Below are 13,203 nucleotides of genomic sequence, written 5' to 3'. Positions count from 1 at the left end.
TAATGGTTTCCCTACACAAGATCAAGGTCACTCATGAAGTCTGTTGCATCACCCTCTTTTACCTGTGGAGAGTGAACATCACGTGACTTAGGTGTTTGGATTGTGTTGAAGTGAGTATCCTTCCTCCCCTCCGCCCTGCCCCCTCCCTCCATCCCACCCTCCCTCTGCTCCCTCCTTCCTGCATCTGAATCGCAGTCTGATTTTTCTCCGGGTCTGGTGTGGAGCCTAGCATTGGACCTGGGCTTTTGGGCAGATCAGCACATTTTCCCCATTTGCTCCTTCCTTCCTCTCTTCCCACCTCCCCCTGTGCTTTTGTTTTCCAAATTACGGGCCTATCAAAATTAATGAACTCATTTATTTTCTCTCTATTGAATGCACACCAAAAACGATTATATTTCTAAATAGGCCGATGGCGCCATGTGGATGCACCTGAGTCTCCTGGGAGCTACCAAAGCACGTGTTACAACCTTGGGAACCCTTGTGAGAACAAGATGGGGAAATGTGAGAGAGCCCTGACAAGACAGGAGGTTTTCTTGCCCGATGCTTGCCTGGTCCCTCTATTCCCCATTCCGAGCATGTCTGGGGCTCCACGAGGATGTCAGTGATGAGGATACACTGTGTGGTCAGTATTCCAAGGCGCTGCCAAGGCAAAATCTAAGACACATGATTTTGCTGGCAAAGCAGGTGTCCTGCTTTGAGTTGTAACATAACCAGTGAGCAATACCTCATGAAATGACCTTTTCAATTTATTAAAGGGCAAGCCTTTCCTGGAAATCCATCTACTTCACTGAGCTCTAAATCAAGACTGCCTCTACCAGGGCCCTTTCAACATCTCTTGTCCCGACATTGACTTTCACAGACTCAGGCACTAAACCGACCCTTCCTTCCTTTCACTCGCCAGGAAGCCCAGCGTTAAAATGTATTTCCTAACGGTGAGCGTGTGCCGCGGGCTGGATTTTCATGTCTGTCTCTCTGATGTGACAGTGGGTCGAGCATGATGCCAAGTCTCTCTGTGTTCCAAGGCCACAGACAACAGCCTTTTTGCTGGTGAAAAGGAGGACAAAGTCAAGTGATGCTGGGAGATCAGCTCCCACTCCCCCCCCCCACCCCCGAGGGACCAGGAAGCCCCCTGACCCTGGTCAGTAGCACGATCTTGGGACATATTTTTATTCCTGTGTTGACTTGGTTCTCTGGATCATGCCTTGATCCTTTCAGGGTGCATTTTATAACCCGTGCTGATCTGCCTGGAAGCTACAAAGTAAGCCCAGGGGAACTGGATGTGCCAGGACCGGCCTTAGCACTGGCCTTGCCCTCCACCACTTTGTCTTCCTCCTCTTCTCCTGTGTGCGTGACAGGAGCATCTCCTTCCAGCGCTGGGTGAGCAGGCAGGCTCTGGGGATCTGTCAGAACTTCCCAGGGCACTCCAGGGTATCTCCAGGAGACAGGAGTGAAAATCTCCCAGGGGCTACCCTGCCCAAAGGTCCCTGGAAGAACAGAGATAAATTAATAGATAGTAAGCATAGGATGGGAGGTAACCTGTCTTCTCATCAGAGTGAAGCTTGGCTAGGTCTCCTTAACCCTTGCTAGGTCCACGTAATCAAATTCAGTTCTGCTCCTGTAGTTTCATAAGAAACGATTCCACGGCCACTAGCCCTGGAGACTCAAGCCAGAACGCCTCCTACAAAATGTATCACATCGGGGCGCAAGCAACTCAGCATGTACCAAGAACCTGCAGGATAAATCCAAAATCATTCTGGCACCTTCTTCAAGAAATATCAGCTAGGGAGACAAGAACCTGCTGAAACAGGTACAGAGTCTCTCTGAGCAGTAAATCGGGTTCATTTCATCACCCCAGCTCACTCAGGCCAGAGCTTTCCCATTACACAGCTCCCCCAGTCCTGAATCTTTCCTAGCAAAACGTGATCACATGCTTCCGTACCAAATTCACAGCCTCCAGCCTCGCCGAGTTCTCTAAATTTAAATGTCTCTGATTTTGATAGTTTCTGTGAAAGTAAACTGACTTTAAGGTATACAATGGATTTTGTCCCCCTCACCCAAATTCTTATGTGGAAACCCTAAACCCTAGTGTGACTGTATTTGGAGAGCAGGCTTTTATGGAAGTAATTAAGGTTAAATGATGTCATAAGAGAAGGACCTTGATCTAATAAGATCAGTGTTCTTAGAAGGAGGGACACCAGAGTATTTGCATTTCCTCTCTCTCTCTCTCTCTCTCTCTTTCTCTCCACCCCTCCCCCTACTCCCTGGGCCATATAAGGACTCAACAATTGGTGTCCATAAAAGGAGTCCCTCTGCAAGAACACGTGAGAAACACACACACGTGAGAACACAAGTGAGAAATACAGTTCTGTGGCTTAAGCTGCCCAATCTATGGTAGGTATTTTGTTATGTCAGCCTGAGGTGACTAATACACTTGACCTCAGAGAATCCACGACCCGATGGAGGCTCCGCCTGAAGCCCTGAACCGGGACTGAGCAGCTGGCCAGGTAGGGCGGTCCTTACCGATGTACTCCCCGTCTGTGCTCCACAGGTGCACGGTACGGTCCAGGGAGGATGACAGCAGAACCTTTTCTTCTTCTATCAGCTCCAAACTAATGAGATAAAGGAGAGGAGAGATGCCCCAGGGCTGCTCCGGCATGAAAGGGACATCGGCTCAATATGTCAATACTGCATTAATTAAAGTGGGAATATAGAAGGAAGCCAGGTTAATCTCCTGAATTACCCTTGGCAGCATCTTCTCCCTGTCTCCTACCATGCCACTCCCCCTCCACGTTCCCCAACTCCAGACCCAAGACATCAGAAAAGATATACTGGAAACATCTTACGGACGATGCAGGGAAGATCAAGAGGTTGGAAAGAAACTTCCTGCCAGGGTTCAGGTCCCGCTCCAGCACTGACTCCTTTTAACTCCAGCGAAAAAAATCTAAAACTTACTAAGCTTCGAAACTTACCCTAAAATACCAGATCAATTCAAGGAGAACAATCATCCATTTACAAGAAAAATGAAGACTTCAGTCTCTTCCTTTACTCTGTGTCGGTAGCGTACACATCCTGTTCTCATCAAGAGCAGAATTATAGCACTGCTCTCCTCCTTTGGCTAATTCGGAGGGCTTCTGAGAGAATCCATTTGATCCAAGCTGTGAGAAGTAGTTGAACTCTTTTACACATTCTTGAGCTCTAAAACGGGTGGTACTCACAATGTCACCATGCTGATATGGACCCGCCAGAACATCACATCTAAATCAGAGGAAAGAGCACACCTGAGTATGGTGGGAGAGGTACCACCCTCATGCTAGATGCCGTATAACAGTCCCTGCAGGATGGGGTCGGATCTGGATGAGCGTCCAGCAGGGAGAGAGGTACTGGTGTAGCAAGTCATTGGTCTTGCTACGTTAATTTGATACATGTTCGTCAAGCACCTACTATGTGCAAGACCCCATGCCAGCTCCAAAGACATATGAAATGGGGCCTGTGCAAGGTCCTTACCCTATGGTTTCCTTTAGCACTTAGGGGTTGGTAAGCATGCAGGAGTACGTAAGTAATCAAATATGATTTTTAAAACAGCTTGGTGAAAGCTACGTTCCCAGTACTTGGAGCAAAGACCAACGTAAGGCTGATCACTCTTACTTCTAAATTCCCATTTCTCATACTTTAGCATTTAAACTTCTCCTGTGGTGGAACAGGAAAAAGTGAATAAAGGGAGGTATGTGAGGGAATTCCCTGGCGGCCCAGTGGTTAAGACTCTGTGCTTTCACTGCCGAGGGCCCAGGTTCCATCCCTGGTTTGGGGAACTAAGACTCCACAAGCTGTGCTGTGTGGCCAAAAAAGAAAAACAGAAAAAAAACGGCGGGGGGATGTATGTGAATATTTACTTCTAAATTGGCTTCACAGAAATGTAATGAAATATTACACAGCCATTTAAATATGTTAAACGTTAAATATGCTAAATAGACCTAAATATGCTTATATGGAAAGCTGGCCAAGAGATACAAAGAAAAAAACAAGTCCTGAAAATGAGTATTGTAGGTGTGTGTGTATGTGTTCCTGTATATGCATATATTCATGCATAGAAACTTTCTGGAAGGAAGTTGAAATTCATTAACAGTGTTGCTAGGATGCAGAAAAGGCAGGTTAGGGTGGTAGAGGAGGTCAGAGAAACAACTACTGCTTTTCATTTTACATTCTTTCACGCTGTTAGATTTTTTTCTAAACATGAACACTTCCATAATTGTATGAAAGGGTTTTAACATTTTAAACATATTTTTGTTATTACCAAATCACTATATATCCAGAAAAATTAGAAAAGACAGATTTCTAAAAAGAAGAAAATAAAACATATCTATAACCTCATGTATAAAGAGATAACATTTGTTAAATCCTTGATGTATATCTTTCCAGACTTTCAATCTTCCATATACTTCTTCATTTTAACAAGGGTAGAATCGTATTGCAATATTGTTTTGTGATCTGATTTTTTTTTCATTTAACAATTTTATCATGAATATTTTCCCTGTGAATACATTTTCATATACAGCTTCCATATTTAATGACTAAATGATATTCCAGTGTATTATACCATCATATATTTAATCAATTCCCCTTATGTGGGACATCTAGGTTTCTCTATTATTTTCCTCTCTCTCATAAACGATATGTTGATTCACAACCTTATAACTAAATCTTTGTGCACGTTTCCTATTCTTTCTTTAGGCCAAATCCTTAGAAGTAGAATTGCTGGTTCAAAGCTTTAATGCACATGGGCAACTTGCCCTTCAGATAGTATACACCAATTTACCCTCCATCCAAGAGTGTATGCGTGCCATTTTCCTGTTGCCTTGCCAACACTGAACACTTTCATGAAAATATTCTTCTCTGATCTGTTCTTAAAGGGTTTTAAGAGACCCCTTCCTCACTGGTACAATTTAATTTTATCAACCAGACTATTTAACTAAAACTGAAGCTGTGCTCATCATAGCGTCTCACGTGGAGAGCTCATTACCTGCTCTTGGAAGGCTGCGGCTCTGGCCCCTGCAGACCATACTCCTCGATGTCGTAGACGTGTACAAAGCCGTCCTGGTCAGACACGTAGGCACAGGCGTCCCCTGTTGTCACCGCCATGCTGCTGACCCAGGCTTTGTCTCTGGGCTGAAAGACACACGCACAGGGATCATTACACACACGCAGAGTGCCCGTTACATACACACACACAGGGTCCATCACACACATACACGCACACACACGGCCCATCACAGGTAAAGCTTATGTGTCAGACAATGGCAAGTGAAATGTTGTCTTCCGTTTATAGTTCTCTTTATAGTAGAACTATAAATGGGAGACAGAACTAGTCACCGTGCCTGTATTAAACTTCCAGCGAGGTAGAAATACAGACAATAAAGCTAAGGGCTTAGAGCCCAGCCCAGCTGCTGTGTCACATAGGCTAGTGTGAAAAAACAAAACAAAACCAAACCTCAAACCTGAAGCATGGAACTTATTTCCAATCCACAGCCCAACTTCCAGGAGTGAAGTTTGCACTATTCGGCCCTGCCGAATAGCCTCCAGAAGGTGACAGAACCTGGAAGGAGGGAAGCAGGAGGAAGGGTCCCTGGGCGTTTGCGTTTTGTGGTTCCTGAGCTCCCTGGGGCTGAGTGTGGGAGCCTCTGCTCAGAGGCCCTGCAACCTCAGAACTCCAGGGCTACTGCTGTGTCCCTTGGCTTAATCTGACCAGTTAGAACCATCAATTGGTGTATATTGGGGAAGGGGGTCCTCTTGGTGGGTTTTGGATTAAATGGCTCAATAGCTTCTCCCTTCTCCACTATTCTGGGCAGGCTTCCTGACGGAGGAGGCTTCCTTGGGCTGTGGAGGGAAGGTATGGAAGTTTGTGCTATGGTGATACTTAATGTGTGTGTGTGTGAGTGTGTGTGTGTGTGTGCGTGTATGTGTGTAAGCACTTCCTTTAAACCCACTGTGGAATTTGCCTAGTCAAAGGAATTCTCTGGCACTTCCTTTTGGCCTGTCAGTCGCAATTCTTGACTGGTTGGCATGTGGGTGTTCACAGCAAGCCTGTGAAGTAGGGGCCCCATGCATACCTCTTCCTCTCGGGAGCTCCCTAAATCTCCAGACTGTGGGATCCTCCTCTTCTCCCGGGGGGGCGGCCCTGTGCTCCCATCAGGGAAAGCAGAAGCGAGGAACGCCCAGGGTGGAGGGTGGACAGAAGCGTCCGAGGGCACCCGGTGGCGACAGGCCTGAAGCTTCAGGGCAGGGCCGGGTCGGGCTGCGGGAGGAGGCGGGCCCCCTTGGGCGTGCGAGCAGACAGAGGAGGGGGTCCCCTCTCTAGCGAGGAGAATACAGACAACCGAGCGCCCCGGGCTCCGTGCTCACGGCCCCAGCCTGCTCTTGCAACCAGAACTACACAGGTGGCTGCTTTTACACTGCGATTTAAAACAAAACCCTAGCGCTTTGCAGCAGGACGCTGGCCCACCCGTTACGTTTCACGGAAGCCGGGAGGTCCTGTCACCCGTGTGACGTCAGCGAGCTGGTTAGTGGCGGAGGTGGACCCAGAAGCCGTCTTCTAGGTCTCAGCGGCCTGGCTTCCACGGCTGACCCCCGTTACATAATTCTCGGCTCTTCTGTCAGCCGCCTGTAGGGGCTGGGACGCTCTGTCCCCCACAGGCTATGCTTGATATGTATCTAACCCCACTAATGCCATCCTGTGAGCCCCGTGCCCTTCCAGGAACCGTCAGGGGCCTCTGGGGAGGCGGCGGGGCAGGGGTACTTGGCTGGGAGGGAGTCCTCGCCCAGCTGGCAGGCGAGTAGGCGGGGCTAGTCAGCCGGGGAGCTCCGGGGGGTCCTGCATGCCTGGGGACCCTGCCTCCTGGGACCCGGGCCTGCAGTGGCCGCGTCTTGGAGAAGCGCTGCACGGCCCCTGTGGGCTCCGTTCTCACCTCGGGGCCCGTTGGCCATTAGGGCAGTGGCGGCTGATTCCAAGTTGGCTTCCCTCGAATCTTCAGGAAGGTGAGGCAGGAAACGCTTCTGTCCGGGCCTGGAGACGAGGAGAGAGTTTCGGGTGCCCTCCCCATGCAGCTCCCGGCTCTCCTCTCATCCTCTCCTGTGGCCGCCCCTGGGCCCGGAGTCGCACAGCTGCCCCTGGACCTGGGCTGGAGCAGGCGAGGGGCACACAGGAGCGCAGGCGGCCTTCCTGGTTCAGAGCCAGCCCAGCCTGGATGGGGGGTAAGGTCTGATGTGAAGGCTAACGGCCCCTGTGGCCCAGGGCACCCCGGGGCTGCCCCAGGACCCCAGGACTTTTGCAGAGAGACAGGGATTGGGAACTTGGTTTGGGCTGGAGGGAGGGGCTGAGAGAGCTGGTAGGGCAGTCAGGGGCTTTGCCTGGAACTCGATGGGCACTTCCCAAGAGGTCCCCACTCCCTGGAATTCCTGGATTGGAATAATACTAATTAACCTTTATGTCACTTTTTACATTTACCAAGATGTAAAACCATGTGAAATCACATGGTACTGGATTATTTGTCCCAGGGTCAGATGAGGCAATGGAGACTTAGTACAGTTAAAAGCTTTGCTCAAAACCATAAAGAATTCCTTCCTTCCTCCCCCCCCCCCTTTTTACCCCCAAGTCTGTTACCTCCCTAGTAGGGACTAGGTATCATGCTGAATGCTGTGGAAATCTGGGGAAGCAGAGAGCTGAACCAAACCAAAAAGAACTACCCTGAGAAATGAGCAAGATTTTATCGGCGCATGGAAGAGGGTGGGGTTATTGTGTGTGGAGAAGGGAGGGGTCAGAGTAGGCTTCTCAGGGGAAGCGGCTTTGGATCTGGAATCTCGAGAGATGAATTGGGCCCTGGGCAGCACAGGGCCAGGGGAGGTCCAGGGAGAGAAAGACGTCAAGCTCTGATCTTCACAACACACCGAAGTGTTGGAATAACTTCTAAACCCATCTCCCTACTTCCCCACCTTCCAGTCCTCCTGCTGAACTTGAAGCATCATCAACACAGGGGCCACCTCTGTCTTTTTTTTTTTTTTTTTGTGGTTGAGTGGCCAACGCAGAGAACATAGGTTCGAGCCCTGGTCCGGGAAGATCCCACATACCGCAGAGCAGCTAAGCCCGTGTGCCACAACTACTGAGCCTGCGCTCTAGAGCCCACAAGCCACAACTACTGAAGCCCGTGCGCCTAGAGCCCGTGCTCCGCAACAAGAGAAGCCACCGCAATGAGAAGCCCGCGCACCGCAACGAAGAGTAGCCCCTGCTTGCCACAACTAGAGAAAGCCCACACACAGCAACGAAGACCCAACACAGCCAAACAAATTTTAAAATAAAAATAAATAAATAAATAAAATTTTTTTATGAAAAGAAGAAGAAGAAAAGAAAAAGCCTCCCAGTGAGCCGACTAATTTCCTGGATTTTAGCCTGGTTGAAATCTCTTGGTCTCTCTCTTTCACTCTCAAATTCTTTCTTTTTGATATGGGGGAAGACATAATAATTCTCAATATATATAAGGAAGAACGAAGCTAAAGTGTTGAAAAGCTGGCAGAAGGAATATGTTTTCAGCTCATTCAGCTTTGCTCACACAATTGCCTTTCTCTCTTAGCTCTTCTCTACTGAGAATGACTTCAGAAGAACTGTCCACATGGTTTTCCAAATAAGATGGCAGCCTCCTAGCCAAATCCCTTGTGAAAAAGACCACCGTATTTTGTTTTGACCTTCCAGATGATCCAGTACTGCTCTTCCCGGAAGGCTAGGGGAACTTTCACATCTCTCCACCTAATCTGTGCAACTTTTGCAATGTTGAAATGTGCATAATTGGGAACTAGGGCTGGCTTTGCGTTTTTGGAGTAAAGAGGAGTTTTTCAAAACCCAACGGTCACATAACTTTAAGCAATAAATGCTGCGGCAAACAGGGTTTTAAATTAGAACTGCTGGCTGAAAGGTCAACATTGCATTCTTGGCCAGTGACTTAATTTTCACTTTAATGCAATGAAAATAAACCTTTAGAAGGAAATGCCACCACTTTTTCCCCAAAGATTTTTAAAGCTCTTAGGCACATTCAGAAAGAGCTTCACAGAAGAGTCTTTTTTATATGCAATAAAGGGGACAGGAATAGACTGGATAATAAATCTACAGGTAAGAATTTCTTTTTAATCTCGTGGTGTCCAGAGGTTTCAGCTTCTAACCACTGCCCTCCAGAGCGTCTTTCAAGCACAGCGAGGCTGGCTGCACTGCTTTATCCTTATTTTACCTGTTGGGCAGGAACGTCTTGTCTCTGGATTTAGACCCTGAGCCCCTTGGGGGCAGCACCAGGCCTCACGTCTCTCTCTAGCCTTCTCTATGCATCTCCCATGGGGTTATGCCCTTGGGAGCGGCTCAAAGATATTTTCTGATCCAATGAGTCATGGGAGCTTTTCCTTGGCTACTAAGTCATCAAATGCCTAAAGCAGGGATTGTCGTCTGGGGCTCATGGCTCACTAAGGGCTGGCTGTTGGGCTTCAGGAGAGGCAGGAACTCCTCGGTTTTATGCAAAAATGCCCAGCGCTCTGTGTCTCCCCTGTTGGGGCCCCATGGGTATGAGGAGTGGGTCCTCTGGCTGTCGGCAGATGAGTGTCTGCTGATAGCCGCTTGGGAAGGATGAGGCTTGACTCTGCACATGGGGAAAGCAGTGGTAGGAAGCCCATTTGGCTGTGGGTCCCCGCCGGTTTTCCAATGCAGCACCACCAGCAATGAAACTGACAGATAAGTGGACCCTCTCATGTGTATTTTCCACATGGCTCAGGACTTGCAGGGAGAGGGATGTGATTACCAGCCCCAAGACCTAGCAGTGGGCCTGGCACACAGCAGGAGCTCGTTAATATTCTTTGAATGAATAAGGGGATGAATGGACCCATGGTCACACCAGCAGAGAGAGAGAGCCATGAAGAACTGGAACCAGGGCAGAAGAATTGGGAAGAGTGCAGTGGGACGGTGGGGTAAAGTTTCGCAATACAGCATACAAGCTAATAAGGACAGGCCTCACTGGAGGCGGGGTGGCCATGGGCAATGTGAGGACCTGGGAGCCTGAGGCCACCAGAGGGGGCTGATGGTGAGGGTGGCATAAAGCCTGAGGCCACACAGATGAGTGACCATCAGGAGATGATGTCTGAGCCAGGCGGGGGAGCCAGCTTGCTAGCTGGGTGAAAGAAGCACGGGGAGGATGGTCTTGAAGGTAGAGGAGTAAAATCAGTGCTGGAAGAGCTGTACCAACAAAGCCCAAGGGGCTCAGCAGGGGAGAGAGTCTTCTAGGGGGGCAGTGGGTGAGAAAAGTGGTCCTGGAGGTGGTGGGCTGGCCTGTGAGATGGGCTTTTTTTTTTTTTTTTTGCCCAGCATTTTATTTCTTTATTTTTATTTTTAAAATTTTTATTGGAGTATGGTTTTTTTAATATATTTATTGGAGTATAATTGCTTTTGCAATGTTGTGTTAGTTTCTGCTGTACAACAGAGTGAATCAGCTATATGTATACATATATCCCCATGTCCCCTCTTGCGTCTCCCTCCCACCCTCCCTATCCCACCCCTCTAGGTGGTCACAAAGCACTGAGCTGATCTCCCTGTGCTATGCGGCTGCTTCCCACTAGCTATCTATTTTACATTTGGTAGTGTATATATGTCCATGCCACTCTCTCACTTCGTCCAAGCTTACCCTTTCCCCTCCCCGTATCCTCAAGTCCATTCTCTACATCTGTGTCTTTATTCCTGTCCTGTCCCTAGGTTCTTCAGAACCGTTTTTTTTTTTTAGATTCCATATATATGTGTTAGCATACGGTATTTGTTTTTCTCTTTCTGACTTACTTCACTCTGTATGACAGACTCTAGGTCCATCCACCTCACTACAAATAACTCAATTTTGTTTCTTTTTATGGCTGAGTAGTATTCCATTGTATATATGTGTCACATCTTCTTTATCCATTCATCTGTCGATGGACACTTAGGTTGCTTCCACGTCCTGGCTATCGTAAATAGTGTTGCAATGAACATTGCGGTACATACTCTTTTTGAATTATGGTTTTCTCAGGGTATATGCCCAGTAGTGGGATTGCTGGGTCATATGGTAGTTCTATTTTTAGCTTTTTAAGGAACCTCCATACTGTTCTCCATAGTGTATTGGAGTATAGTTGATTTACAATGTTGTGTTAGATTCAGGTGAATGTGAGATGGGCTTAGATGGACGGGTGCCCGGAGATGTGGACTGAGCTAGTTGAACTCTCAAGCTCCCCCTCAGCTCTGGGAATCTCCATCTGACAAGTTAAGCCTGAAACTAGGCCAATCCCTTATAACTGGGAAGCAGTCCAGAGCTGAGGTTCCTTTAGACAACATGCCAGGAGTCGGAGCCTGCGGGCCTGAGCAGAGTGGCTGTGGAGGCCGTCCTGCCCCTATGTTCTCTATCTTCTGCGCCATCAGAGGGGCTGGGGGTATTCAGCTTGCAGTGCATATGCCCTGAGATGACATTCCAAATGATAATCTCCCCGTCGTAGCTGGAGGTGGCAAGGAGAATAGGCGGGCATTGAGCTACACAGAGGATGTCCTCCTTTTGCCCGTGGTTCTGGGAAAGAGAGCGAGAGAGAGACAGAGAGGGACAGAGTAAGAAATCCAGTCCCCAGTCACCCACAGCTCGCTCCCCTTCATTGGATGCCTGAGACAGAGGAGACAGAGGGGCCCCTCCTGTGGCTGCCCCCATTAAGGACTCTTGCGGAACCTGCTGGCCCGGCCCAGCCCAGGGGGACAGGGGCATCCCTCCAGGTAGGAGTCTGCTTGCAGGTCAGCCAGAGAGGTGCTGCATGTCCTTGGGTCAGTTTTGTCACCTTCCCCAGGGAGGTGTTACTCCTAGCAGCTTCCTTACCTCCCCATAATGCTGGCAAGGAGGTTATTCACAAGGAGCCCTCTTTGGGGCTGAAATCTTGATGGGAATGTGACAATGGAACCCAAGCACTGGCCAAGGGGGTCTGGCCTCCCAAGAGCCCCAGGTCTAAATTCTGGGGTGTGGAGTCCCTCAACTCAATTCCTCCAGGGCTCCCATCTGCTCCACACTGTGGCTTAGAAGTGCTGTTAGGAATTGGAATTGCCTATTCTCCTTGAAAGGAGGATTTAGGTATATGAATCCTTAAGAAAGATAAGAAACGAAATGAAAATGTTTTTGGTTTTGAGACCAGTGCTGCAGAGTTCAAAGAGTCCCTGGCCATTATCCTTTCCACTTTTTCACCGGGGTACAGTTTCCTTGTGAAAAGAATTGGCTTCTCCCAGGGTTGTAAAGATCTTCTTTCTCCCTTGCCCTCAGGGACTTCCCACAGAGAGGCCCTTGTGGACATATCCGTGATCACCTAAGAAGACCCTTCTGCTTGAAAGCAGCTGGGAAGGCGGTGGGTAGGACAGTTGGAAAAGAGCAGGTCAGTGGCCCTCTCCTCCCCACAATCTTCTGTCTCCAAATCTTACCTCCTTCTAAAATTTGTGAGCGCTTGTGTCTCGGCTTCTCCTTCCCCGGTCCCGCTGCCTGCGGAATGAAGTTTACATGCCTTGGCACGGCTTTCAGGCTCTGATTTAGCTTCCAACCTCATTTCCCTCCTACCTGGTGCTCCAGCCCCTCAAAATATTCATAGTCTTTCCAAACAACATGCTTCTCAGGCTTCCAGACTTGGTTCACGCTCTCCTCCTTTCCCCTCATCTAGACGGCCTTTCCCTACCTTGGCCTCCCAGAAAAATCCTAGTAATCTTTTAATATCCTGTACAATGTTAGAGCAAAAGTTAGTAGTTCGCACCTCTGGGTTTCTCCAGCACTTTATATTATTATTAAAACATTATTACATTAATGAATACATTATTATATCATCTGTCACATCGTATGATGATTACTTCCTTAGTTTATCTCCTTGCCAGTCTGTGAGATTCTGGGCCGGGAATCACATTTTATTCATGTTTGTATTTTCTGTGCCTACCCACTAAGGATGGCACTATGTCAGTGCTTGATAAATAGGGGGTTGAAAGAATTGATAAGTGAATGAAAAAACATTTGAATGAACTAACACTTCACTGACTCTTGCATGACATCTGCCCTTGCAATGGCCATGGCTTTCCTGGGGACATTTTCTGCAAACTCTGTTCTTTCACTCAACAATCACTCATCTGCAAACTCCATGAAGGCAGGGATCATG

General features: G+C 48.3%; 1 protein-coding gene across 1 annotated transcript in view; it reads right to left on the bottom strand.

Annotated features, from left to right (window-relative positions):
- LOC118884395 (WD repeat-containing protein on Y chromosome-like) overlaps positions 1–13,203 on the bottom strand; it is a 115,480-nt gene that overhangs the window by 10,925 nt on the left and 91,352 nt on the right. Inside the window, 6 exon segments of the mRNA XM_036832045.1 lie at positions 2,521–2,609; positions 5,018–5,163; positions 6,105–6,289; positions 6,960–7,017; positions 7,020–7,057; positions 11,429–11,600. Of these exon segments, the coding sequence (XP_036687940.1) occupies positions 2,521–2,609; positions 5,018–5,163; positions 6,105–6,289; positions 6,960–7,017; positions 7,020–7,057; positions 11,429–11,600 (688 nt within the window).

This window comes from Balaenoptera musculus, chromosome 18, assembly GCF_009873245.2.
Source record: "Balaenoptera musculus isolate JJ_BM4_2016_0621 chromosome 18, mBalMus1.pri.v3, whole genome shotgun sequence".
Lineage (NCBI taxonomy): Eukaryota > Metazoa > Chordata > Mammalia > Artiodactyla > Balaenopteridae > Balaenoptera > Balaenoptera musculus.
The sequence above is the reverse complement of the archived record's forward strand: the minus strand, read 5'-3'. Positions and strand labels throughout refer to the sequence as shown.